Source organism: Tenrec ecaudatus, chromosome 12 (genome assembly GCF_050624435.1).
Source record: "Tenrec ecaudatus isolate mTenEca1 chromosome 12, mTenEca1.hap1, whole genome shotgun sequence".
Lineage (NCBI taxonomy): Eukaryota > Metazoa > Chordata > Mammalia > Afrosoricida > Tenrecidae > Tenrec > Tenrec ecaudatus.
Window position 1 is genome coordinate 138,689,652 of NC_134541.1, and position 26,609 is coordinate 138,716,260.

At 62.1% G+C, this 26,609-nt stretch overlaps 3 protein-coding genes across 5 annotated transcripts in view; 1 reads left to right on the forward strand and 2 right to left on the reverse strand.

Annotated features, from left to right (window-relative positions):
* The window catches only part of RADIL (Rap associating with DIL domain), a 47,373-nt gene extending 44,907 nt beyond the window's left edge, over positions 1-2,466 (forward strand). Inside the window, exons 11-15 of one of the 2 annotated variants that reach the window (XM_075527575.1) lie at positions 384-574; positions 1,333-1,567; positions 1,818-1,942; positions 2,029-2,168; positions 2,256-2,466. In XM_075527575.1, the coding sequence (XP_075383690.1) occupies positions 384-574; positions 1,333-1,567; positions 1,818-1,942; positions 2,029-2,168; positions 2,256-2,361 (797 nt within the window). In that variant the 3' untranslated portion in view covers positions 2,362-2,466. Of the gene's footprint in view, positions 1-383; positions 575-1,332; positions 1,568-1,817; positions 1,943-2,028 lie in introns of both variants that reach the window. The other variant, XM_075527577.1, reaches the window with a different exon arrangement.
* AP5Z1 (adaptor related protein complex 5 subunit zeta 1) lies at positions 1,470-9,410 on the reverse strand. 2 transcript variants are annotated; one of them, XM_075527578.1, is made up of 18 exons: positions 9,273-9,410; positions 7,745-7,882; positions 7,333-7,519; positions 6,345-6,489; positions 6,026-6,138; positions 5,688-5,856; positions 5,461-5,604; positions 5,307-5,344; positions 5,065-5,227; positions 4,785-4,963; positions 4,425-4,567; positions 4,141-4,284; positions 3,872-3,983; positions 3,565-3,662; positions 3,319-3,451; positions 3,028-3,242; positions 2,695-2,943; positions 1,470-2,527 (listed from the first exon to the last, which is right to left on the reverse strand). In XM_075527578.1, exons 1-18 carry the CDS (start codon positions 9,311-9,313, stop codon positions 2,401-2,403), a joined length of 2,538 nt encoding a protein of 845 aa, XP_075383693.1. In that variant the 5' UTR covers positions 9,314-9,410; the 3' UTR covers positions 1,470-2,400. The 2 variants fall into 2 exon arrangements, with proteins under 2 accessions (XP_075383693.1, XP_075383694.1); XM_075527579.1 differs by having other exon boundaries at positions 2,411-2,943.
* A 4,019-nt stretch (positions 9,411-13,429) lies between these two features.
* The window catches only part of FOXK1 (forkhead box K1), a 31,110-nt gene continuing 17,930 nt past the window's right edge, over positions 13,430-26,609 (reverse strand). Inside the window, exons 2-9 of the mRNA XM_075527580.1 lie at positions 21,659-21,844; positions 20,097-20,253; positions 19,579-19,725; positions 17,923-18,116; positions 17,620-17,786; positions 17,247-17,531; positions 16,721-16,945; positions 13,430-16,441 (exon numbers count right to left, since the gene is read on the reverse strand). Of these exons, the coding sequence (XP_075383695.1) occupies positions 16,170-16,441; positions 16,721-16,945; positions 17,247-17,531; positions 17,620-17,786; positions 17,923-18,116; positions 19,579-19,725; positions 20,097-20,253; positions 21,659-21,844 (1,633 nt within the window). The 3' untranslated portion in view covers positions 13,430-16,169. The remainder of the gene's footprint in view (positions 16,442-16,720; positions 16,946-17,246; positions 17,532-17,619; positions 17,787-17,922; positions 18,117-19,578; positions 19,726-20,096; positions 20,254-21,658; positions 21,845-26,609) is intronic.

The window sequence follows — 26,609 nt, forward strand, 5'->3', positions numbered from 1 at the left end:
CATGGCTTCTAGATCCTGTTCCCGGGCCCTGGCTGACGCACAGGGTCTAGGAACATGTGTCCCACCCAATGCTGTGGGGTCGTATGTCCCAGGCCTGCCATTTGGTAGATAAGGGACCATCAGCAGGCAGCAAACAGTTCTGGGGTTTGGGGGGCATGAGGGGACAGTTCCCTCCACTTGGTGTGGCTCTTGGACTGTCCCTTCATGGGCCCAAGGATGTAGGAGGAAGAGGGGTGACATCCTAGATGACTAGTCACCAGTAAGTGCCTTCTGTGGTGCCTAGTGGGTCAGGGAGTCCCTGCCACTGCACCCTGGGGCCCAGTGTAGGAGTGGGGGCTGAGAAATCGCTCAGGATGGCATAGCCCTGTTCCCCGCACTTTCAGAGGATGTCCTGGAGTCGTACGAGAACCCCCCACCCATCGTGCTGCCTAGCGACGGCTTCCAGGTGGACCTGGAGATGGAGCGACTGCACGACCCTGTCTACCAGCACCTCCTCTACCTCCGCCACTTCCTGTGGGGCCTGCAGAGCGGAGCTGGCCCCGGTGGTGGGCCCCCAACCCCTGAGAGTCTGGAGGTATTGGGGTGCGGTGAGCCCTGAGGGGGCCTTGTGATCTCAGGGAGAGACCTCTGGTCACGGCCCTTCAAGTGGAAGCTACAGGTCACTCCCACTGGCCACAGTGCTTGGTCATCGGGGCCCTGTCATCTCTCACCCACAAGCCAGCACAGCAGGGTACGGAGGGAGGGAGGGAGGGGCCGGGGGTCCTGGCCCTCGTTCTTGCTCACACTGACCTGAGACTGAACTTGGCCCCCACCTTGGGAGTCCTCTTCCTTGTTTCTCAGTGCTCAGAGACCAAGCCCACCTCTTGTGCTGCACTGTTTCAAATATCAGAGAAACAGGTGAAATCCCAGGAAAGTCCAGGGCTCCTCTAACTTTTTAAACGGGGGGCCAGTTCACTGTCCCTCAGACCTGTTGGAGGGCCGGACTATAATTAAAACAAAAAAGTGAACAAATTCCTATGCACACTGCACATATCTTATTTTGAAGTTAAAAAAAAAAACAAATGGGGCAAAAACACCCGGTGGGCTGGCTAAATGTCCTCAGCGGGCTGCATGTGGCCCATGGGCTGCAGTTTGAGGACCTCTGCTCTAGTCCAACCCATTGAAACAGTCAGCTACCAGAGGGGCAGGCAGTGCCAGGTGCTGCTGGGAACAGCTGTCTTCCTGCCGCTGCTCATCAGAGCCCCGGGAGGTGGGCATCCGAGCAGAACAGACCTGGCTGCTGTCCTGTAGAATCCCTGGATGCTCAGCAGGTACCTACTCTTCCTCTGCCAGGGCTCCTCTGAGGGCCAGCACAGCCCCCTGGACTCTCAGCCTCCTGGCAGAAGTAGGGCCACCCTGAGCAGGCAGCCCAGCCATGGGCCCCACCCACCCTCAGACCCCTCATGCCTCCTGACGCCGCCTAGCACCCCTCTTGAACTGGAGCCCTCCACCCAGGACTGGCCTGAACCCAACAGGAAGACCCCCCCTGAGATGAAGGGAAGCAGCCCCCAGTATGCAGCCATGGAAGGTGAGGCACAGAGTCCCTCATCCGAAAGTGGTTGCTGGGTCCCTGCCATCAGGCACCCAGATAGACCAGGGTCCAGACATTAAGGGTGGCCAAACCCAGGGCTGTGGGTTGGGTGGGGTGGGGGATGGGTCCCCAACTCTAGCAGCAGGGTTCCTGGTCTAGGTGCTAGGGCTGATGCTTACGGAGCTGGTGGGCCCCTGGGGAAAGGACCCCAGAGCTTCATGGCGGCTCTGCCCTGCTGCTTCCACAGGGGTCCCTGGGGTCTCGTTGTCATCCAGCAGCAGCTCCCTCCCTGAGGACCCCCACTGCTCGCTGGTGGTAGTGGAGCTGGAGCGGGGCCCCTCTGGGCTGGGCATGGGCCTGGTGGATGGCCTGGTAAGTGCGGTGGGGGTGGCCCTCTTGTAGTCACTTCAAGGGACTGAGACCCTTGTCTACAGCTGGGCCTCTGCTCTGTCCCCCAGCACACGCCCCTGGGCACCCCAGGGCTCTACATCCAGACACTGCTGCCTGGCAGCCCCGCAGCACTGGACGGGCGCCTCTCTCTGGGAGACCGTCTGCTGGATGTGGATGGAACCAGCCTGGTGGGCATCGGTTACCTAAGGTACCTGTTGCGGCCTGCCCTTGGACCCGGGCTGGGGTTTGCTGGCTTAGGTGCAGGTTTGGCCATATCCTTGGCCCTGCGTTTCAGAGCTGTGGACCTGATCCGGCATGGGGGAAGGAAGACGCGGTTTCTGGTTGCCAAGTCTGACGCCGAGACAGCCAGGAAGGTGCGATTCCGCGCGCCCCCGACGTAGCAGGAGGCAGAGCAGGCCACACGTCTGGAGTGTACAAAATCAGACAGCCTTTCTGTTGCCGGGCTTTATGGAGCGAGCACACAGCCAATAAAGGAGTCTTTCTGACGTCTGGTGCTGGGGCTGCAGTTGGTGTGGCATTCGCCCCCAGAGCCTCCCTGGAAGGGCACTGGAGGAAAATAGCTGTGTGGGTAAGGGGACAGCAGGGCCACCTAGGTGAGTTCCCCCACCCCCACCCCCGTGTGTCCAGGTGGCTCTGTGTCCCAGGCTGAGTGGCCACTCTGGGAGCAGGGTCGGGGGTGGGCTGCAGGCAACCAGTCTGTACAACATCCTCACACTGGCAGGGGGCTGGCCTCGCTGTCCACCAGCTGGCTGACGGTGCGCAGGGCCAGGGGCAGTGCAGTGGTGGCATCACGGTGGAAGCGCGGGCTGGTGGCCTCTGGGCCCGGCGAGAACACAAACTGGGCCACACTGGGCATTTTGAGCAGGTTGGTCAGCTCTGTGGCCCTGGTGCGGACAGCATCCGTGCCCTCATCCCCAGAGCCCACAGGCAGGCCGCGCAGCTTGGACAGGAGCAGGGAGACCCTGTGGGCCAGGGTGGTATATCAGCAAGTGTCCTTTGTCCCCTCCTCATGAGTCTCATCCCTCTCCCCCACCACACACACACACCTGGGGATCAGGTCCTGGCTCCGTGAGGCCAGCTTGGTCAGCGTGGTCATGAGGACAGTGATGACCTGTGGCTGGCATGGGGGAGGGATGGCTGACCGTCGGGACTGAGTGACCTCAAAGAGCAGGGCCTCCAGAGCCTCGAAGAAGCGGGTGACCTGTTCCACGGTGCAGCGCCTGTCATGGGCCACGGTCAGGTACTCGCCAGCGGCCCACACCTAGACGGGAGGGAGTCGATTCAGCAGCAGCCCCACGGTTGTGTGGCTGGAGGGGCAAGTGCCACACGGGGCTTACCACAGCTGTGAACATGGACTCCTGGCTTCGGATGCCGCTCACACTGCCTGCGAAGCCCAGCAGGTCCCTGGCCAGTTCAACCACCAGCGCTGGGCGCAGCCTGCACAAGCCCAGGAACTGTGTGCTCAGCACCCTGCGGTGCCAAGCATGACCTGCCGTTACAGGGAGCTGGGGTGGGGGGAAGGGGCGGGTCTGTGGAGATGGAATAGGTTCAGGAGAGAGGTCATCAGGCTGCAGGGGCCCCACCTGTGCACTTGGGCCTCGTACTGCGGCACCGGGAACAGTGAGCCGCTCCTTTCCAGCAGTGCTAGTGCCAGTTGGGCCATCAGGGCTGCGTCAGCCACCTGCAGGGGCGGGCAGGTCTCAGAGGAGGGAGAGCAGGCACCCAGCAGGGCCAACTCCCAGGAAACCCCTCCCTGTGGCTGCTAAGGGAGTGTCAGGAGGCCGCCCTGCTTGAGGGGCGGAAGGCAGTAGGAGAAGACACAGCAAGGCTGGGGCCCCCAGGCTCCCCTGGTAAATCCCTTCCATTTGTGGAGTGGGACAGGAGGCTCACGTGGGGCACAGCTGAGAAGAAGGCGTGGAGCAGGGTGGGCACGGCCTGGGCGCACTGGAGCACACGGGCGCAGCCGGCCAGGGGCTGCAGGAGGCGGTGCAGCGGGGCTAGCCTGGGACAGAAATAAGTTCCAGCCCTGTCTCCCAGTGCCAGGGGACTGGGCTTGCGTCCCTGCGCCTCCCTCTGCTGAGCTGCGAAGGGCTGAGCAGGGAGCACAGGCTCCCAGCAGGCTGAGACTCCCCATACCCTCAGTGGTGCACTGCCCCCACCTCAGGGTGCTGCCGGCTGCCTTGCTTCGCAGCAGGAACTGGAAGAGTGGCTGGAAGTGAGGGTCCCGGAAGCCCTCCAAGCAGCTAGTGGGCCGGAGGGAGACATCCCAGAGTGGCCACTCTGAGGAGGTCGTTGGGGATAACCTGGGTGTGGGGGGAGATAGGGGTTAGAGGACAGGCATGGACGCAGCTCCGTGCACAGGAGGCCTGACGCAGCTCCGTGCACAGGAGGCCCTGACCCCGGGTACAGTGACAGCACTGCTGCCTGCCTGGGGGAGGCTCACCGGAGCTGCAGGTCCAGGGCTGCGGTCAGGCAGGGCAGGTCCAGCAGGGCGTGCAGCAGCTCCACAGCCGTGCCTGCATCCACCAGTGACGGGAGCAATACCACGAACTCCGAGGTGAGGGCTGGGCTGTTCCAGGCCAGGAGCTGTGGGCAGGCGCCAGCACCACCACTGAGGGGCCACTTGGTGTGACTGAGTGCTTGCAAGTTCCAAGGCACGGCTGCCGTGCCCCCCTTCCCTCCCCCTCTGCCCCTCAGTATGGACTTTCTTCCATACACCCCCTGCTGGGAATAAGATGCAGTAGGCTGTGTCACCAACAACTGTCGAGGGGAACCCCCCCTCCCCCCGGCAGCCCCCACCTGCCTTGAGGAGGTTCGGGAAGCTGAGCTTGAGGAGGCCCAGGCCCGGGCCGAGGAGGTGCAGGTTGTCTCTGCAGAACTGGACGAGCTCAAAGGCCAGCATGGGGCAGGGGAAGAGCTCGGCCGGCACGGAGGTGAAGAGGTGTTGGCACACAGCCTCTGAGTCCACGGCAGCCGCCTCCCCTGCCAGAGAGCCATCAGGACCCCCACCTCTAGTGCCCACAAGAATGTTCTAGACAAGATGGGGCCCACCGAGCACCACTGCCCTCCTGCAGGTGGCTCACCATGACTCAGCAGGAAGCGGGCAACAGGCAGCAGGGTGCGGGCCTGCGTCGGGTCGCCACACAGACGGCCCAGCAGGGCCTTGAGGCAGGGCAGGGCAGGGTACAGGAAGGAGGGCTCCTGTCTGCACAGCAGGTCCAGCAGCAGCACGGCCTCCACCAGGCACTGGGGGGGAGGGGGAGCGGGGGTCAGGCCGGCAGGGCCAAGGGGACACTGGGACACAGGAGCAGAGCAGGTGCCTCACCGCCTTCTGCAGGTCTGAGTCTGCTCTCCGCAGGGCGCCTGGGGAAGGATGAGACCGGGCAGTGAGAAGGCGCCTTGTCCCAAGGCTCGGGGTTGGAAGGGAGGGTAGGCCCCTGGGCGTAGGTGCACCCCGCCTCCCCAGGACCAGGACTCACGCCGCCCGCTTTGCTCCAGGATGCGCTGGCAGTATTCGAAGGCCCCGGCCCTCAGCTGCTGCTGGGGAGGCAGGAGGCGGCTGGCGGTGGCGCTGGCGGCTGAGAGCACGGACTGGGTGGAGCCCTCCAGCTCTGACCTGTCGTCTGTGGGGCACACGGTCTTCACACCATCAGACACCCCTACTTCAGCCCCCCCTGCCTCCCCCCCCCACATACACACAGCACACCTGCCTCCACAGCTGTCAAGCCAGCGGGGAGGCCAAGCAGCAGCCAGGCGCGCAGCATGGAGAAGGCCAGCACGTTGAGACGCTGGTCCTCTGTGAAGCGCTGGCTCGTGGACAGCACTGTGAAGAAGTCTGTGGCCACTGACCCATCCACCTCGCTTACTAGCCCGGGCTGTGGGTCAAGGGAAGAGGGTAGGGGCTGCAAGTGGGCTGGGATGTCACCTGCTCGAATGGGGTGTGTGGGGGCTGGGACTCCCAGGGAAAGGGAAGTATGGGCCCCCTGAAGCAGAGGGCTGAGAGGAGGCCAGATGGACATGGGCACCCAGTGGACCAACTCCTACCTGCCTTGTCCGAGCTGCAGAGAAGCCACTCCCAGGGAGCTGTGCTGACCCCTGCTGGGCACTGGCATAGCGCAGCCAGCCCACCAACCTTCGGTGTAGCAGGTCCACCTGGGCTGGGGGTGCGGGCGAGAGGGGCAGGCCTTAGGCTGGACATTGGGGGATGAAAGCGGCAGGTGATGAGTGTCTGCAGGGCCACACTGCCACCATTGCACAGCCAGGACAAGTGCACGAGTGCACCACAATGAGGTGTGAGGGAGGGGGGTGTTCCCGGCCAGCTGCCAAGGCAAGCCCTCCCCAGACCCAGGCAGGAACCAACTACCTTTAGGCAAGATGCCTGGCGAGAGGCTGGCAACCTTCGACAGCACAGGGAGCAGAGGCCGAGGCCCCGGGCCTTCAGACGGCCGGGCCTCCAGGAGCTGCAGGGCACGTCGCCCCACACTGCCCACCTCGTCCTGCCTGTCACCCTGCAAATGGGGTGCATGCTGGGCAAGCTGCCTCCACTCACCTCCACCCCCTTGAGGGGGACCCCCACTCAAGGCTCTGAGGTGGCCTGGTGAACATGACTGGCTGAAGAGAATGACCCTAACCTCTCAAGGCCACACGAGGCTAACAACACTGCTGCCTTGGGGCTGGCCACCCCCTCACCAGACCCCACCTAGTCCTTAATGGATGTTGGGGACCAGCCGGTTGACAGAATTCAACTGTCCACTCTTGATCAAACCGTTTGAGTCCATCTGCTAACCTGATGGCCCACCCAGCAGCCCTGTGGGAGAGAGGCCCGGCAGCCTGCTTGTGATGCCAGTCAAGGAGACCCTCCAGGGAAAGCTGCTGGCACACAGTTCACTGGGTCAGTTCCAGCAGCACCTGAGACCACACAGTGACCCAAGGAGGGCTGCAAAGGGTGCTGGGATTTTAAAGTGTGGCCTATGAGGCTAAGTCCCTTCTAGCAGCAAGGGATCCTGAGAGCGGTGCAGCCCAGCCCTGGGCACAGACAGGACTGGAGGGGCTAGAGAGCCCAGCACTGCCTCAGGGCGTCCCAAATGTTAGCATGTTCATGCACACATGCCTCTGCACACGCAAGGGGCACCAAAAAACTTGTGGATTAAAAGATCATTTCCCCAGGAGCTCTGTGTGTACTGTACACACTCGTGCCTCTACAGGGCACTCCTGTTTACACACCCAGGGAGGGGCCTATCAATGTTCATGGGAATATAGTAAATGGAATTTTCCTGGAAATTCTGTCCACAGCCTCCCCCGGGCCCTGTGCGTGCACACCAGCATACTGCCTGGGGGTGGTGCAGGGTTACCTGGGCGAGAAGCACAGAGGCCACCAGGCTCAGGGTGTGGCTGTTGTGGGCTTGCTCACAGGTCAGGGCCAGGCCCTCAACTGGGGCCATCTCTCGCAGGATGGTGGCACAGAGGAGCTGCAGCTGTGGGGGCGCTGTGGTCGAGCAGAGGGTGGTCTGCAGCAGGCCCATACAGGGCTGCTCCAGCCTGCAACAGAACCCGAGGATGGGCCTGCTCAGGCTGGGCTCCATCACCACACACTGGGGGCACCCTGGGTTCCAGGCCCCAGCAGCCCTGGTTCAGAACCCACTCCATGACCAGAAGCGGGTGCGGGCCTGGACAGTGGAGTCCGGCCTACAAGATTCAAACAACAAAGGAATGTCTGCAGCCCCAGGACTTGCAGGCTGCTGAAAGGCCCCCACTGACACTCACTTCCTGCGGTACTTTGTCGCTGAGAGGATGAGCAGCAGCCTCCGCAGGGCATCCACGGCCTCGGCCCCCGTGTCCTGCTGCTGCAGCAGCTTGGTGATCCGGGCACAGAACTTGCTTAGCTCCCCATCCTGGATCTCCCTGAAGGGCAACGACTACTCAGCAAAGAAATCCCGGTGCCAGGGGAAGGAGGGGGCACCTACTCACGACACTGACCTCTAGGGACACCCGCAGACTGGCTACTGGAATGAGCGCCTGGTTCCCTGCCTCCCCTCCCCACCCCCACCCCCCACCCACACCATCACTTTCAACCTCGCCAACTCTTCAGCTGAAAAGAACTGAAAGCAAACTGATGTTGAAGAGTGGCATCAACCAGGGGAATTTAGTCTCAAATAAATTTGCTTCACAAGCAATTGTTTCATGTGCCTTTAACACCTGGGAACAATCGGCGTTGGAGCCCATGGTTGCAACCACTATAGCCGAAGGCCCACAAGATCACAGCAAACAGTGACCTTGGGTTAGCAGCCCAACGTGTAACTGCTATGCTATGCCACCAGGGCTCCAGAGGGTGGCAGGTAGATTCTCAGCCCAGCAGCAAGCTCTACAAACCACAAAAGCTCCGTTTTTTTCTGACCAGGGCACCCCGACTCAAGAGCGACGTGAGTCTAAGGAGAACTGCCCCTGCCGAGGGGCTTAGGGTGGAGTCCTACCGCCAATCGTTTGGTTAGCTGCAAGACACTTAAACAATTCCAAACTCACTGCCATCCTGTCCATGCCGACTTAATGGGTCTCCTTCAAATGAAACCAAACGAATTGCTATCAGGTCCCTGCCAACTCCCAGCGACCCCGCACGCAGGGCAGCATAGACCTGCCCTATCTGTTTTTTGAGGCTGTACATCTTCCTATGGGCGCAGATGGCCGCCTCTTTCTCCCTCAGGCAGCCGAGCACGTACACGTAACCACCGCACTACGGGGCTCCTTGGGCGGTGCGCAGGAGACATTCTAACCCCCTCCAGGCTTACTGAGGAGCTTCCTGGATTCCCGACTCACGGAGAAGGTGCTCTCAGCTGCTTCACCACCTTCACACTCAGGGTCTGAAGCTCAGCCGGGGAAGGATCCGGCCACACTTAAAGAGCAGCCAGCTGGCTTTTCTAAACCAAATGTAAACGCAAACCCGCTGCCACGGAGCCCATTCGGTTATCGCGACCCCTGGGGGCAGAGTAGAGGTGTCCCCTAAGGCTGCCGAGCCTGTCAATCTCTACGGGAACAGACCGTCAACCGCTGACCACAAGAGCACTTAACCCACTGCGTCACCAGGCCGGCCTTCATTTCCACCAGCCTCTTGGTGACTTTGCTCCTGGCAGAACCTCGGCACCTGTTTCCAGGCAGGCGCTGTCGGCTCGGCTCTGAGCCAACCCAGGGTCCCACCTGGACCCTTCCCGACACCTTCGCCGCCAGGGCCCCAACGTGCGGCGCGGCGCGGCGCCAGCCTGGCTCCCCAAGGGGAAGGAGTGGGAGGGACCCCGGGCACCTGGCCTGGCGGAGCAGACTCTCCATGCCCGTCGTGGACATCTCGCCGCTGGAGACGGCGCTCCGCCGCTCGAGCCCCAAGGCCTCCACCCGCAGGCTTCCGGGGTCATGTCACGTGCCGCATCACGTGAACGGATGGGCGGAGCGGACACGCCACCGACCAACGAGTGGGCTCTGGCGCGGAGCACGTCGGGCCGGGGCGGGGCCGCGGGAAGCGCGGATTGGGTGCAGGCAGTGAGTCTGGTGGTTCTCAACCTTCTTAATGCCGCGACCCTTTAATACAGTCCATGTGGTGGTGAACCCCCAACCATAAAATTGTTTTCGTGGCTACTTCATTTTGCTACTGTGATGAATCGGGCGGCCCCTGTGAACGGGTCGTTAGGCCCGCAAAGGGGTTGCGACCCCACAGGTTGAGAACCGCTGGCACGGAGCTCCGCACCCGGAGACTTCGGTTCCTTAGAACCTGCACCCCCTGAATCCGGACCTCTGAGCTTGCACCCTACGACTAGGTCCGCTGAACCCGCGACCTGTGTTCTCTAGCCCGCACCCCGAAACTCGATGCTCTCAAATATCTCGGCGCCCACACCACAAAACTCGTCTTTGGAGCCCGTACCCCGAGATCTTGGGGCAGGAAGCACGGTCCTCTTAGCCTGCACCCCACGATGAGTGCCTAGGTTCTCACAGGCCACCTCCCGAGGCCCTAGACCTGAGAGTTGGATCCCTGCGGTCAGGTCGCCGGCACCCGCAGCCCCCCCGAGACCCTTATCCTCGGAGCCTGCCATTCTCTATCTAGGGAGGAGACCTGGTGGTGCTGGGTTGCTAACCACAAGTCGGCGGTTAAAACCACCATCAGTCCTGGGGGTGTCGACTCCCGTAGGGTTACAGCCTCAGAAACCCACAGGGGCAGTTCTGCCTTACGGGGTCCCGAGGAGTCGGCGTCGCCTGCGCGGCCGCGAGCTTGGATTTCGGACAGGGTTGCTCTGAGGGACACACCACGAGGGGTGCGCCTGCAACAAGCACATTCGGGGTCCGGTTGTCTGCTCCCAGGACGTTTTGCCGGCTGGTAAACTCTCGAGCGTCGCTACGAATGCACTGCAGACGGAGGGCTGGGCTCCGGGGAACAGGTGCGCCCACTCTGGAAGGAGGCCCGCCCCTCCAGCGTTCGCCCCCGCCTCCTCGGCCACCTCCAGGAGGTGCCAATCTGTCTCCCCTTCGGTCCTCCCAGCCTAGGCTTCATGGCCACAACGCCGCTGCGTCACCATTCACGGGGGCGGTTAACTGACTCGTGGAGGAGGAGGGGGCGGGTCCTTTCACTTGGGGTGCGGACAGGCGATGGCCGGGATTTGGCTTGGGGACAGTGTATGAACAAAGCAGCAATGGTGTCCCAGGCCAAGGGCAGTGACCATCCCGAGGTGGCCTCCTACAGCTGGGAGGAGGGCGCTGTGTGGTTTGAATGGGGTACGGAGGGCAGACCTGCATGTCTCCACACTGGCAGGTCTCTCGGCGGGTGTTTGCATGGCCCGCACTGTTCGGAGGAAGCAGTGAGACTGGTTAGGGGCCCGAGGTGGACACCTGCGAGCGTGAGCAGGCAGGACACACGCCCAATGGACCTCTGACCAGGCAGGACACAGGGCTGCTCAGGGTCTCAACTGAAAAAAGGCTTCATTTGACACGAAGGGTCAAACCAGAGACCGGAAGCAAGGGGACTAGGGTGGAATTAAACTGGGACGTTTAAGGAGGGGGTACCCCGGAGTAAACGTGCTCACGTGCCTCCTGTCTCCACTGGCCACCGTGCTGGGTGGGGATAACGGCGAGGGGGGCGGCCAGCGGACAAGACAAAGTAACGAGGGGGGTTGTTGGAGCGGTCGCGGTGCAGAGGTGGTGTTGGGCTGGGCTGCCGCCGTCGCACGGTGGGCAGGTCGAAAGCAGCAGCAGCGAAACCGGGACGGTCTCCGAGGCCACCCTCCCCCTTCCCCCCACGGGGCCAGCGGGGAGCTTGAATTTTGCAAGTTTGTTGCTGCCCTTCATCGCCATCCCTTTGGCGCCACCACGAGGCAGCCTAGTGCATTGCCGACTCAGGGACTGGAGTCCACTCGGGCAATGAGTTCGGTTTTGAGATTTTGTGGCCAGATCATAGGAGCCTTGGAGGTCTTGTGGTGATGCGTTGGGCTGTGTTCCTCGAAGCCGGCAGTTCAAAACCACCAGTGTCATCGTGGGAGAAGGACGAGGCCCTCTGTTCCCCTAGGTAGTCAGTGCCTTGGAAACCCACCAGGCACTTCCACCCTGTTCTGTCATGAGTCAGGATCAACCTAATGCCCGGGGATTTTTGTGGTTGGTGTAGGGCTTTTGGGGTGGCTGGAAGAATCAAAACGAGCATCTTATAGATTGCGTTTTTTAAAAATCGCTTTTTTCTGGTGAAATCTTTGGGAGTTTATATTTCAGTCAATTTTTTATTCAACAATTTAAGCTACACATCCACCTCCCCTCTGCCTGCTGTAGTGTCAGTTATTGTAGGTTACTCACTGGGCTGCTAACTGGCTGCTCCCCAGGAGAAAAGATAGGCTTCCTACTCCCGTAAAGATTCAGCCTGGGAAATCCAGAGGCAGTTCTACCCTGTCCCCGTTGGGTCAGAGTCGGCGTCAACTAATGGCAGTGAGCTTGCTTTTTCATCCCTCCCCTCACTGTGGATGACTGTCTCCCTCGCCCTGCACCCCAGTTACTACCTGTTGTCCCTCTGGCCGATCGCCCGTCTTCCCATCCTCACCTCCTGTCTGTTCTCTTGGCTAGGCAAGTTTTAATTTTCTATTTGTATTCCATACGGCAGCAGTCTCACAGAGTACTCGTCTAACTTAACTCAGCATCAGGTGCCCAGGTTCGTCCATGTCTTGAGGCGCTCTGCTCCACTGTGAAGGCAAATCAGTCTTTGCCCATTCTCCCACGGATGGGCATGGGGGCAACTCCATCTTCTTGTTGTGGTGGGCGGGGCTGCGATGGACAGTTCTACCCAGCAGTCAGGGATTTCTCTTCCCAGCTGTCGGAGGTCATGCCAAGGCACTGCCCGCGGAGGCTGCACGTTAAAGAGAAGAGAACTTTTCAGAAACCCCTGAGGACCCCGTGTGTCCAGTCAAGGGAGAGTTGGTGGCAAACTGGGCTACGTGTTGGACCACTTACAGCAAGGTCAGCAGTTCCAAACCACCATCCGCTCAGAGGGAGAAAGATGAGGCTCCCACAGTTTCAGACACACACACACACACACACACACACACACACACGCACTTCTACCCTCTCCTGTAGGGTCTCTCTGAGTTGGTTTTGACTCAATGGCAGTCGAGTTTGGATTTTATTTTTCCCTGAGGGGAGGGAGGTCTTCCTAGAGAAAACTGCTGCTGGCCCTGCAGGTGCCAATGCAGCTGACATACAGCAGCCAGTGAACAAGACAGGCAATTGAGCCCAGTGGCAATACCGTGTCTGTCAGTCTGCCTCAAGGGCCTTCCTTCTTTCTGCTGCCCCATCCACTTCACCAAGCATGAGGTCCTTGTCCAGAGACAGGTCCTTCCAGGTCCCACAGCTACTTACAAGGAAGCCACACCAGTCCTCCCAGGCAGCAGGGCAGTGCTGTGAGGTCCAAGGCCGCCAGGGGACCACCACCACTCCCCCTCACTGTCTGTGATTCAAAGGGAGGGGCTGTGGCCGGTTGCTCCCTGGAGCAGCCCCCCTCTTGCGTTGGGTGGGGGGGGCTATGATGAGTGTGACACCAGGGCACTGGACGAGGACCCCCCCAAGGTTGACTGCAGCCAAGAGTGTGACCTGCAGGCGTGGGGGGGGGGGCCGTCCATGCCACCTGCTGGGGGCCGGTTACTTGGAGGCTCCAGGTGGGGATGGAGAGCTGCCTATCCAGCCCTGCTCCACCTGGTCACTGCTGCGGGGGCCCAGCAACTTGGTGGGTGCTACCGGCCTGGTACCTATGGCTGTTCTCCTTCCCTGCGGCAGGGCTGAACGAACATCCTGAGCCTTGGGTGCTCGTTTGCTGCCCAGGAAGCCACAGGGCCCCATGTACTGTCCTCTGCCAGGGCCACAGGGGGGCGGGGGGAAGGCAGCAGAACCTCTGAGCTGCCTGCTTATCACCCCCACCCAAGGATGCTGAACCTGGGGCTGTCATGTCTTTAATATATAATTTTATTTCTGGTTATAGAAATAAATGCTAAGAGGAGGAAAAAAACCTCCCCGTTCACGTCCGACGATTTGATAACAGAACAGTTAAAATAAACGGGGGAGGGGGGCGGCAGAGGGAGGAGCTTTTAAAACACGAAGGTCTGATACAATCTGAAACCTAACTCTGAGATCAGAGTTAAAAATACTGCATCCCCGTGAAAAGAAACAAGCCCTGACCTCTCGGGGTCACAATGGGGCCTGCGTTTCTGCACGCTCCCCACCCCACCCCCCAGGACAACACTGCTCCAGGAGCCTGGCTGGGAAAGTGGGAGAAACACCTGGCAGATGCGGTCAGACCATCCTTCACCTCAGGTTCATCCGTGTACCTTCACAGCACCCCAATGTCACCCTTGCAGCCGCACAGCACCCCTCATCTTAACACACGCAGCACACAACATCCCAACATTATAGAATGACTTCTCTGGTCAGAATGGGCTCTGGCTCTGGGCACCCCCTCCTCCGGCTGGGTGGGCGGGGTCTGCCAAACTGGGTTCCCTCTCTTCTCCGGAAGCAGAGACGGGCATTCAGAAGACTGGCATGAAGTTAGCCGAGGGGCCAAAGCACAGGACCCCATTTTGCCACACTGAGCACAGAGACCCCTTGCCCGCAGGTGGTGGCTGCTGGCGCAGCAGGGCTGTCCCTGTGGGCAGCTGACCACCTGGGGAGCTGGCTTCACTCTAAGCTGCTTAGAGCTGCGGAGGGAGAGGCACAGGGCATGCAGCAGGCAAAAATGCTGGGCCATAACAGGTCTGGGTGTCAGATGGCCAGACCCATCCCAAGGATGGGCCCCAGAGTGGGGCAATGGCCAGGACGTGACAGGGGTGGGGCTGTGGGCACAGAGAAGACTGGGCTGCCACCCCAGTGAGCAGTGCCCAAGAGCAACCGACTCTCTTGACAATGTCCTAGGAGCTGGCCCATCCTGTGGGAATGGGACCACAAGCTGTGGACACTGGGGGACATGGACCTTCTGCTGGACTTGAGTCCACTCTGGCCACTCCCCGCATCGCCCTCAGCCTTGGGTCCACTGGGCAGCTGGGGGGCGGGGTGAAGGCACATGAGGCCAGACCCCCCAACATCAGGCAAGCAGGCTGTCGCTACAGAGATGAGCAAGAGCTCAACAAGGGGCTGTGACCCTTGGGGACAGCTGTCTCCCTAAGGGCCTGTTCCCCACCCTCCTACCATCCGTGACACTGCCCCAGGGTCAGGAGATCTGACCATGCCTGCCCTGCCCCACCCCAGAGGCCTCCAAGCTGGTGGCCACCCCTGCCTCAGCCCCCTCCCTGCCCTACCCCCTGTGGCAGCAGCAGCATCTGGTCATGTTGGTGCATCCAGCGTGTCCTGCAGCGAGAAGGATGTGGGGGCCGGACACAGCTGTCTTGGGTGCTCAGACCCTGTCGTGGGAATGGGACCACCACAGGGGACTCAAGGGAACAAGGCGGGCAGAGTCCCGGGACAGCTATGACCACTGGTGCGTGCAGAGCCCAGGCTGAGCTCCCAAAAGCTTCCTCCTCTGACCAGGCCACCTAGTGCTCAGGTCCTCCTGGTCCCCACTCACAGCAGGCAGTCCTTGCCGCCTGGGCCCTTCCTGTCCCCCACTGGCCGGGCTGCTCTGCCCCCACCCCCACCCCACCTGCAGTCCTCGGAGATTGTTCTGGAACAATCTGTGCCACACACCTCATCACCACCTGAGCCCCCACAGGCTCCTGAGGGTAGATAAGGAGCCCTTATCTACCCTCCCTCAGTAGGATGAGCCCAGCGGTCAGCTGTGGACGAGAAGCTGGATGCACCCCCAGGCAGAATTCCATGGCCCCTCATCCTGCCTCCAATTTAGCAGGAGCCAGGGACCCCACAGCTGGCCAAGCCCCACTCTTAGCTGCCCAGCACGGGCAGGGTTAGGCCTGCATCACCTGTGGACTGCTGGGAATCCAGCTCAGACTCGGTGGGGCACCGTGCAGGGGGTGGCGGGGAGAGGGTGCCAAAGGCAGAGGGGAACAACTGTAGGGATCCCCAGCTGTCCCCACCTGTGGACCCACACATTCGACCTTCAGCCCTGACACAGTAAGGGGCGTGGCTGAGGTGAGTGCTCACAGAGCCCAGGGTGTCCAGCCCCACTCCCACGCCAGCTGTCCTGTCCCCTCTGAGCTATGTGGACGCCACAGAAAGCTGACAGGCCTGGGGCTGGGACAGTAGTCTGGATGGTGGTCACCCTCTGCGGGGAGCCCCCTGGGCTGGACTAGAGCCCCTGCCCCCAGGGCCATCACAAAGTGGGTGCAGTTGGGTGGGGGCAGGGCAGCGGGCAGCAGTTTCCTCCATGTGGGTTCAAGGCGGTGGCGGTCCCCAAGGGGTGGCCATGTTCACGGGAACCACGGTGACCCGGCAGTCGTGGTCAGGACCCACAGCGCCTGCACTCTAAACTTGGCTCAAGTCCTGTGCATGTGGCCTTGCCAGCTGCAGGTAACAGTGGCTGGCCTTGGCGTCCGTCCGTCCAGCGCTGAGTGGCCCCGGTGTGGGCAGTGGGGTCTGCTGGGGTTCGTCGGTGCCGAGAGCGAGTCTGGGAGGCAGAGGCGTGAAGGAACCAGGAGGAAAGGTGCTCCGGGGTGGGGGTGAGGGGCGACCAGGTATCTGACGTGTTTTGGGGGCCGCGAAAATGGGGGTAGGTCCCGCTGCGGATCCGCGCTGCTGGGTGTCACTCGCCGGAGCCCGGGCCCTGGGGGCCAGCAGCTGCCATCGGGCTGGCCTGCGCTGCAGTGGTCCCGCAAGACTCCTCCACCCGTGGCCGCTTGACCTCGGGCTCCCCGCTGGGGGAGGCAGCGGCGGCGGGGGCGGAGGTGGGGGGGGCAGTGGCCGCCGGGACTACGGCCGTAGGCTCCTCGGGCCCCACCTCACACACGCGGGTCACCACCACGGGAGTGGACGAGCTGGCCTGGGCCGCCAAGAGCTGCAGGGGGCTGGTCAGAGCTGTGGGAGGACCAGGTGGGAGTTGGGTGGGGCGTCCCGGGCAAACCCCCGCCCACACTCTCTGCCCCGGCCCACTGGTCTGTCCTCTGGAGGCCACGCCTCCAAGGGGGTGTAGCAAGCTGCGGTCTGTAGGCATCAGAACCCCCAGCCTCACCCAGAGTCTGCCCCCACTACTTCCAACACCCTCCCCGCAATCTACTCCCCTGCCTCCTACCCCCGCCCCAGCCGAACCCACTGCCCGCCCCCTGGCCTTCTTGTGACCGCAGCCCGGGGCCCCACCGTAAGTGCTGCCCGCCAGGCTGCCGGCAGGGGCCGAGTGCTTCCCATTCTGGGTGATGGCCCGCACGGGGAGGTGGTGCTGCCCCAGCGTCACCGGGGTGGCTGGCTGCAGGATGGTGACCGTGTGTCCCGGGACACCTGGAGCCATCTGGCTAGCCACCGTCTGGATGACGCGGCTGGCGGCCGGGATTGTGGCGAACGCAATGGTGGGCTTTTCCTCCAGGCCTAGAGGACAGAGATTGTCAGACCTGGCCAGGGGTGGCTGGCAGCAGGCCGGTGGGACCCCCCACCCCCCAACGCTCACCCTCAGAGAGGGGTCTCAGCACCGACGTGTTTCCGGGAGAAGACAACGCTCCAGCCCCTCCTCCCCCCACTCTGTCTGTGAGGACCTGAGCTGCGCGCGCACGCAGGTGGGTTTAGGGCGGGGACTCTGTCCCCGGCCGCCTGTGTCTCCGCACGGAAGCCGGAGGGGTAGGGCTACTCAGGAGAGGCTGCGCCCCGGGGACGCTGCAGCCCAGAGCCGCACCTCTGGCTTCGCTCCCCAGGTCCAGTACGGCCGCTCCGGGGGTGTCGTGGGGGCCGCCTGCCACACCTTGGCTCGCCAGGATGTAGCCGTTGGCGGAGCTGGCGGAGCTGGTGACCACCCTGACCATGGTGACGGTGGGCGCCTGCTGCACCACGTGGATGGCGTGGCCCGAGGGCTGCTGGGAGGCCACGATGGAGGCGGGCATGTAGGTCACGGGTTTGGCCACCAGGTTGGAGGGCCGGGGCGGCACTGCCATGATGACCGGCTGGGCGCTGACGGGCGAGCCTGAGCACAGAGGGGTGTGTTAGCCCTCGCACAGAGGGGCACGTGAGCCCGCCATCGCACCCCTGCCCCTATTGGGCGTGGTCCTCACCAGGAGCACTTTGGGAATACCGGTACTCTGGGACAGCAGCCAGCTTTGACCCGAAGTCGCTGTCATGCGGTACCGGGGAGCCCTCCCGGGACAGGCACTCTGGAGTCTGCAGGCCGCTGGGGCGCGGGGACAGCAACCCGGGGTGGGTGGGCGAGGCGGGGGCACTCCTGCAACACAGATCCCCACTCTCAGCTATGACTGGACCAGAGGGTGGTGCCTGCCCCTACCAACCTGCCACCCCCACCCACTAGGGCCGCTCCAATGGGGGAAGGGGTGAGGGAAGGGGCAGGTGTGGGGCCTCACCTGGAGGAAAGGGGTCCGAAGGGGGTCCGGAAGCAGGAGACGCCCCTTTGCCTCCGTTTGCGGAAGGCCTGCTCCACCAGCTTGGCCTCAGAGGCAGGGTCTATCCTCCAGAAGGAGCCCTTACCCGGCTCCTCCTGGGAGCGAGGCACTTTGATGAAGTAGCGGTTCAGGGAGAGGTTGTGTCGGATGGAATTCTGCGGGACGCAGGGGGCACGTGACCAGCCGGCCCTGCACATGCAGGACCCACCCACTGGCACACTCGGCGGGCCACACAGGGCCCCACACACAACACACAACCAGGCCATCGAGGGGCCTGTACATACACGTATGGCCACACAGGCCCACAAGTACAAACACCCGATCTGCAGGGGCCACAGGCCAGAGAGATGGCGGTCCTACCCCCAGGACAATGTACAGAAAGCACAGTGGTGTCTGCCTGCACTACAGAAGGTTCCTGGGGCGGGGGACACGTGAAACAGACCTTTTCCTGGTACATGGTGTCCTCCCCCACGCTGAGCGCACAGGTCCTCCAGTCCACAGCAGACACACACACACACACACACACACACCACGGGCACGCCTGGTTCGTGCACAGCAGTAAACTTCCAAGTGAGTGGAAGGACCAGCATGGTGACGTAGCCGGACCTATCACCGGCCACCAGAGAGCGGCTCCAAGCCCCTGTAGTTACGCACTTCTACAAACCAAATGGGCTGTGGTCCAGGACCACCCAATTGCTCTTCCACCAAAGACGAGCCTGGTGACCTGCTCCCATAGGGAGTAATCAGACCCCCTGATGGGGCTCTGGTATAAGTCAGCAACACCTTGAGGGAAGGGGTCTTTGGGCCCAGGGACCCCAAGGTCAGCGAGCACGACAGAGCCCACAGACAGTGTCTCCATCCTACCCTGCTGAGTAGCAACTAGGGTCTTCCCAGGTCTCGAGGGGCATGGAAGATACGACTCTCGGTCTCCCCCATCCAGGGCAAAGAGCCAAATTCAACCAGACTCCCTGCCACCACCTTCACACAGCCTTGCAGGGTAGGGTGGGGCCGCCCTGGTGGGGCTCCCAGACTGTCCCTCTTGACGGGAGGAGAGCCTCAACTGCCTCTCAAGGAGCCGCTGGTGGTTTGCGACTCCTGGCCTTGTGGATCACAGCCCACTGTGAGACCACTACACCACCAGGGCTCCTTCCCAGAGGAGACGGGCCGAGGACAAGTGAAGACAGGAGGACGCTCAGTCCAATGAGCACCCAGCCATCAGTCTCCACAACCTGGAGACCAGAAGACTCGATGACCCAGCTAACCCTGCCCACTGCTCCAAGAGGGATCACGTGAGAAAGGAGGAGGGTGGGGGGTGAGACAGAGGAAGCTGGAACTGAACTCGGAGTCACAGAGAGAGATCCAGCTGAGGGGCCTGCGAGGCCACAGCCCTTACTCGTTGTTCAGACCTGACGCTGCACTTGCTCCGTGACTCAAGTTTCAAAGAATGACAGGAGGTCTGTGAGGGGATAGTGATACTCAGGGGGTCCCCACTCCTTAGCACCTGTCACCTCAATTTGCTCCTGAGGTCCTGTCCTGCGGACCCTTGAGCAGCTCCTAGGAAATCTGGGTGGACAGTAATGCTAGGCTTAGGGGGCCACGCCGGGGGTGTCAGCTCACCTGCCAGCCCTTGTCGGCTGTCCGGTAGTAGGGGTAATGCTTGGTGATGTGGGCGTAGATCCCGCTTAGTGTCAGCTGTCTGTCCTGGGCCGAGGAGATGGCCTGCACAATCAGCTGTGCGTACGAGTAGGGGGGCTTCGAGTCGTCCTGCGGGGTGGAGGACACCTGTTGTCCTGGTCCCAGGCCAGGTCGGGTCCGCTGGTACCAGCGTGGACCCAGGGCCCCATCCACCCTCAGGGCGGCCTCGCTGGCAGGCTCTCAACTCACTCCTCCTCCACCAATAGCTGGGGACCCCCATGGCCTGGTGGGGACATGCTGGGTGTGCGGGGGCCCCGAACCAGGGCAGGGAGACAAGCATCTCCCGGCATCCCACCCCTGCCTGGGGGTCCCCAGGGGTGTTCCAAGGGCTTCACACTCCACCTCTTCCGAGCCCTGCTTGAACCACTGAGTGGCACCTGCTTCCAGCCTGGCTGTAGGCCCCGGGCATGAAGGCTGTGGGGGACGGAGTGCCCTCTGACCTTTGGGCTGTCCCCTCCAGACGCGTCTGCCTGCTGCTCTGATGCGGCCTTGGCGGCGAACTCCGCAGCGAGCTGCAGGTCTGAGGTCACATTCTGGACAAGGCGGTAGCTGGAGGAGCCTGCGCCTCGGGGGCTGGCCGGACAGGAGTTGGGAACACTGCAGGGTGGAGGAGAGAGAGAGAGAGAGAGAGAGAGTGGGGGATCCCTGTGACATGGTGCGGGGCAAGAGGGCCCTGGGGCATGCTCTGGGTGGCCTCGTAGCTGGTGACATGCAGCACTTCCTGGTCATGGGCTGTGGCTGCCCGGGCAGCACAGGAAGAGTGGACAGCAAAGATGGATGGAGCTGGCTGCGGGGGCGGGGAGCAGCTTCACTACAGAGTCAGGCTCAGAGGCCACTCCTGCTCTTGGGGGGGCCCGAGGTGACTGAGGCTCGTAGTTCAGTAAGAATCCCACTCCCCCCCAGAGCAGAGCTTGAGAGGGGTTAGTTCAAGCCTGCTGTGTGTGCTGGGGACGTAAGTCCCAGCCAGAGGCTTGCCCCCTGGGGGTTCCTGCTGCTTTGGCAGGACCTGGCTGTTTTCAGCAGGGATCATGGTGTCCAGTACCCATAATGACCACTGGGTGGCAGTGCAAGCCACTCAGGAAATGAAAGGACAAGGCTGGGGAGCGGTGGGTGCTGTGCCCAGGAACCTGTCCCTCCCCCTGTTGAGATGGACACAGGGACCCTGGGGACTACAGGGTAGCATGGGGGGGTGTTTGTGCATGTGGATGGTGAGTGGATGGATGGAGCCCTGGGAGTGCCTGACGCTGTCCTCGGGTGACAATGAGGAGCAGCCAGGGAGACCCGTCTCCTGAGGTTGCTGGGGTCAGCCTTGCTTTGGAAGGTCCTTGGTGATGAAGCAGGGCGGTTCACGCTCAGCACAACCCGCCCGCCCCTCAGCCAGGCCTGCCTGGGAGGGGGGGGGCGGGCATACAGATGGACAGCTCGGGTGCCCCCACCCCTAGCCTTGAGGTTGCGTTTTGCTTTGGGGCATTCTGTGGGCCCTGCCTGGAAAAGTACTGGGGGGTGGGGTGGGGTGGGATGTGTGTGTGTGTGTGTGTGTGTGTGTGTGTGACAGAGACAGAGAGAGGACCACGCTTGCTGGGAGAGAGAGAGACAGAGAGAGAGAGAGAGAGAGAGACATGCCCACGCTTGCTGGAAGAGGCTCAAACACACACAATCTCAGAGCAGGGAAAGGGTCTCGGGTCCTTGTAACGGTGACAGGAAAGCCACCAGGGAGGCACTTAGAAGTCAGGTCCCGTGATGCACTGAAGATAGCTAGCACCCACACGTGCTTTCCCAGAACCATTACCTTGTTGTTGTCAGTCAGTGCCCACTGACAGCCAAGCAGGGCCTGACCCGGCCCTTCCAGCAGCCAGCCCTTGGAAGTGGCTGCCTCTCCCTCCTCCCTAGCCTGTGAGTCTGGGAGCTCTGCTGAGACCGTGAGCCAGGAGTGGCCTGGCTGCCTCAGCGGATATGCTGGCAGACTGACAGTGGACGTATGGGCCTTGGAGAGCGCACAAACCTGATGGTGCCAGTCGGGGAGGGCACAGGGCTGACCATGCTTCGGAGGTCGGGCTCTGGGATGTGGATCTTGAGCGGGGAGATCTGTGGGTACAGCGGGCGGAGTGGGGATGCTGGGGCGCCCTCCTTGTGGAACAGCGACGTGAACTGGATCTTGATGGCTGTGCTGGGGAACCGGAAGGTGCACCTGCGGAGGAAGGAGGCAGAGGGGGTTGGCACAGTCAGCATGGGCAGCGAGGCAGGAGGCCGGGCGCCATTAGGGAAGATTCCAGGGGACTCTGGGGGCTCCCACGGGCCAGAAGTCCTCCTCCACTATACTCGGGCATCCCAATGGCCACCAGGGATGCCACACTGACACATGGCCACCCCGTCCCGTGTTTGTTGCTCCTCCACCGCCACCGAGGACCCACAGAAGAGATGTGTGGCACACAACCACAGGGTGTGGCACACAACCAATCAGCTGCTGGCTCAGTGTCTACTGTCTGAGGACAAGAGGGTAGACAGGGGACTGCCACCGCCCCACCCGTCACCAGCCTGAGAGTACACAGGTGACAAAGAGGTCACAAACATGACCATCGGAAACCCTGCGGGTGGGGGGAGATCCTGCTGTCGACTGGACAGCAGTAGGTTTAACCACCTGTCAACATCATCTGAGGCAGAGCCACTGTCACCCAGGGCCACCAACGAGTCAGAATTCATGCTTGGCACCTGGCAACGATGGCAGTGACAGGAATAATCCATTTCTGTCCCTGCCCCTCCCACCAGACCTGGTGCCTGCACCCCTACAGCTCTCTGGAAACCAACCCTGGAAAGTGGGGACTCCCACAACCCCCCCCCCCCGTGGGGGAGGAGGCAGCTGCAGGCTATGGACGATCTTGGGCAGGGGGCCGGGGCCAGGAAAGCAGGCTCCTCTTCCAAATGCTGTGAATCCCAATCCTGTTAACAGACAGCAACCAGGCGTGTTTTCCTGAAGAAATGTGGCCGGTAGGGATTTTTTGGAAGGGCCCCCGAGGAAGCGGTGGTGAAGGGTGGGTGACTAACACTGGCTGGCAGCCCAGAGCTGGTGGGGTCTTCAAATGGCTGTGTCCCCTCAGATTCTATCCTACCGGGAGAGCACCCAGCATTCGCGGGGAGCTTCCCATGCGGGACTCTGGGTCTCAGGACTCCTGGGGAGGGCTACACAGCAGGGTCCCTGGGGCCCAGCAGGGTGTGAGCACCCATGGGTTGACTAACGGCATAGGCTCGGAGAACAGGCTGGGTTGCTAACCCAGAGGCCAGCAGTTCCATTCCACCTGAAGCAGCTGGGAAGAACAGGGTAAAAAAAGAGAAAGGGGTGGCTGTCCACTTCTGAGCAGCAGCCACTGGGGACCCCAGAGGGCATAGGGCAGGGAGCTGCTCCCACCACTGGGGGTTGGGTGCCAGCCTGGTAGACGACAGGTACCCCAGTACCCTCTGAGCAGCAGCAGTGGTCGTGGGAGACCAGGAAGGTGAAAGTGGCAGTCTGGCCAGGGCCCTCCCTGCAAAACACCCTTCAGCCCTGTGACAGTGTCCACTGAGTCCTGGTGGTGCAGCGGTTAAAGCACATGGCTACAAACCCACAGGTGGGACCCTAAGCCCACCAGCAGTTCTGCACATACCCCACCCTGTTAGATTTTCACTTTCACCACAGACACCAGCCGTGTGATGCCTCTGTCCCCACCTGAGGGCCACAGATCTGACCTCGGGAATTTGGGAGGGGAAGGGGGAGCGTCAGGTTGGCCGCAGGGATGCACACGGCCACCCTGGCCTTCAGCACCAACACAGGAGGGGACACACCCTTCAGAACCACCCTCATAACCGGATTAAACGTGGAGCTTGACCAGGGCCAATCCCCACTGGTCACCTGGACACACACGAGCTAGCGCGCCTGCGCGTGCGCCTGACTCTCCCCGGCCCTGCCCGGGGAACAGGGTGGAACTGCCCCAGGTTCTTCCGGGAAACCACCCTGGCAGCGCTGTTGGGCTGCTCCCCGCGGGGCCCGGGGTCAAACCTAGCAGCTGCTTCCCGGGAGGGAGATGAAGCTGCCTGTCCCACAGACAGCTGACAGGGTGGGCGCTGCCCGTGTAGGCCAGGGGGGCCCAGCAGGCAGGGGTGCTGGGGTGACAGGCGCTGGGGCTCCCGTGGGCTCGTGTAAACGGGGAGGTCAGAGACAGCGGAACATTTCCACCCGTTTTGTGAACCCCTAGTATTTGCCTCCGTTGAGAAAGCGTGCGTCAGGAGGGAGCGCGGAGGAAGGAGAGGTTCGGGACCACGGAACCGCAGGAAGTGGAGGTGCTGTGTCCACGAACTGTCCTTTGAAAAGGCCAGCCCGTGCAGATGCAGACCCGGCGGCTCTCCGCCCCCGACCAGCTTCAGATGGGGGCGCCCCCCCTCCCCCGCCGCCAGCCCCGGGCCGGCTGCTGCCCGGCGGAGGGCGGGCCCACGCGTCACTTCCGGCCCGCTCACACCCTCATTTGGAGGCCCAGGGGCGCCCGGCCCGCCGGAAGTGGCTCTGCGCGCGCGTGCGCGCCGCCGCCTCCCCAGCAGAGGGACAGGCACCCCCAGCCCCGAGCGCAGGGCGGGGCAGGTTTCGCTTTGGGTCAAAGCCAGGCCCAGGGTTGGGGTCCCCCTGGAGCCAGGGGCCTCAGCGGGGGGCCCGAGGGGCGCTCTTCAGGGAGCGTTGGTGGCTCACTGGTTAAGCGCTCCCTGTCAACCGCGGGAGAAGCTGAGGGCGGCGTCTGCTTCCTTAGGAAGCCTGCTGGCCCGGCAAAGAAGCAGACCCCCACCTCGGAGGTGGCCCGACACGGGCGCTGTGTGAGCGGCCCGAGGAGGGGCCAGAGGGGCCCATCCAGAACCACTTCCTGATTCCGGGTGTGGCCAAGGGCCACCTGGGTGTCAGAGACCAGCTCTGGGACGCCCGGGATGTGTGTGTAGCCCGAGTAGCTGGACATGAGTGTCAGGGCCCCCACCTCTGGCCAAGGAGGTCCCCTTGAGGGTGGCAGCCTTGTGCCCAGAACAGTGAGGCGGGTCACAGAAGCGGCCAGCCCTGCACCCTGACCGAGAGCTGCACCCAACACTCACGGAATGCACACAGACCTCAGCCCCCAACACCCTTATCTCGGAATGCTTTACGCGACAGCAATACCCCCCCCCCCACACACACACACACAAACACCCTGGGAGCGCTCAAGCACACACACACAATCCCCAAACCCCTCACCCTCCACACACACCCCCTCATGTCTTTCAGGTAATATACCACACAACCCCACACACAAAACCTCAAGCCCTTTACCCAACCAACAACACACACCGTAGGTTCTGGAAAGCAAACCTTCTTGGCGTTAAAAGGACAGCTGCCACAGTCAGGCTGTGGAGCAGGCACTGAGCTGCCCGGTGCCCCCGTCCTGCCAGGAGCACCAGCCACTACTCCTGCCAAGTCACCCCCAAACAGCAGAAAATGCCCCGCGATATGGCCCCGAGACAAGGTGCTTCCTGCGAGCCCACAGCGCCTGAGAGGCTAGGCCAAGTGTGTGTCTGGAGCCCTAGCGATGCAGGGCCCAGAGGGCGGGCCTGCTCCCCATCAGTGTTTTCAGGACACGATCACCAATAGAATCTTTCCCTAACGCTTGGGTCACTCTGGAGCAAGGAAGGCTGTGCCAGACCCTCACCACCAGCTATGTGACTGACACACACACACACACACACACACACACACACACGGACCGCCACCTCCAGGGATCGTGTGAAGTCCACCTCGACGACCCTGGCAGTGCGGACAAGACTGGTTGCTGGGCTGGCCACTGGTGGAAGGACGGAGGAGGCAGGCCACCGACCCCAAGACCAGGCTCTGGGCTGGGGGGCTGCACTCTGCTCCCATAACCCCCCAAGGGGCAACTCTGCTGTCAGGGGAAATGCGAGTGGGATTGAGTGGGGCACCCCAGGACAAACACTTGAAGTTGGTCAGAAATGAACCTCAGAAATGAGGTTCAAGCCCTTTCTCTAACAGATGAAGACACTGATGTCCACAAGGACCAAGTGGCCACCAGGGCCACTGAGCAGCTGGGCCCAGGGGCAGCTTAGGGGTACCCCACCCCCAGAAGCCCCCTTCTCCAGCCCCTTCACCCAGAGCCCTGCTGCACCACAGACAGACAGACAGACAGGCAATCAGCTGGAGTGAATGCACAAACTCAGAGCTTAATATAAGCCCAGGTTCTCCTTGCGTTGAGGCCCACATGGCCAGGCCAACACGTCCCCCACAGGGCTGCTCTGCACGCACAGGTCTCAGGTTGATGCCAACTGCCCAAGTGGGTCAGGTGGGCACTCACTGGGTGACCTCATTCTCAGAGGTCAGCAAGGCCCCACCTGGGGCAACCTCGAGAGGTCACCATGGGTGTCTTCAGGGAAGCCCTGCACGAGATCCTGCGATCGGTCCGGAAATCTCCAAGGAGCTTTATCTGGATGGAGCCGGCGCAAGATTGGTCTAAGACATACACAGGACGGGGTTTCTGGCAGGAGGTGACCAGTGTCCCTCCCTGCAGACCACACAGGAAGGACTGGGGAGACAAAGGGCTCTCAGACCACCTACAACTGCGCAAGGCCCCTGGAGACCACCCCCAGCTCAGCCTGAGTAGGATTCATATTAATTAGCCACCACCAGCAGCAGCTGGCCTCAGCTTCCCCCACCCCAAGTCTGTCCAGGGCCCACAAACAGTCCCTCAGAGTAAACCCCACGTGTGCACTACAGCCCAAACTCCAAATGACCAGTGTGCACCTCCACCCACAGGCCCCTCGGCGTGTGCACAGCATGTCAGGGAGCGTGCGTGCAAATCTGGGGTGGGAGGGGGCACCCGTACAGGATGCCGGGCATGACTGGGCGCACAGACGCAGAGTAGACATTATGTGACCCGTGGTTCTTGAGGACGCAATGGAAT

Bases quoted from the DNA above. Each gene is read 5' to 3' on its own strand.
- AP5Z1 (XM_075527578.1), bottom strand. From the start codon at position 9,313: ATGTCCACGACGGGCATGGAGAGTCTGCTCCGCCAGGCCAG. The intron at 5,228-5,306 runs GTGAGGCACCTG...CCTCCCCCCCAG, and splicing joins ACTCAGACCTGCAGAAGGCG to TGCCTGGTGGAGGCCGTGCT. The intron at 2,944-3,027 runs GTGTGTGTGTGT...CCTGGCCCACAG, and splicing joins AGCCAGGACCTGATCCCCAG to GGTCTCCCTGCTCCTGTCCA.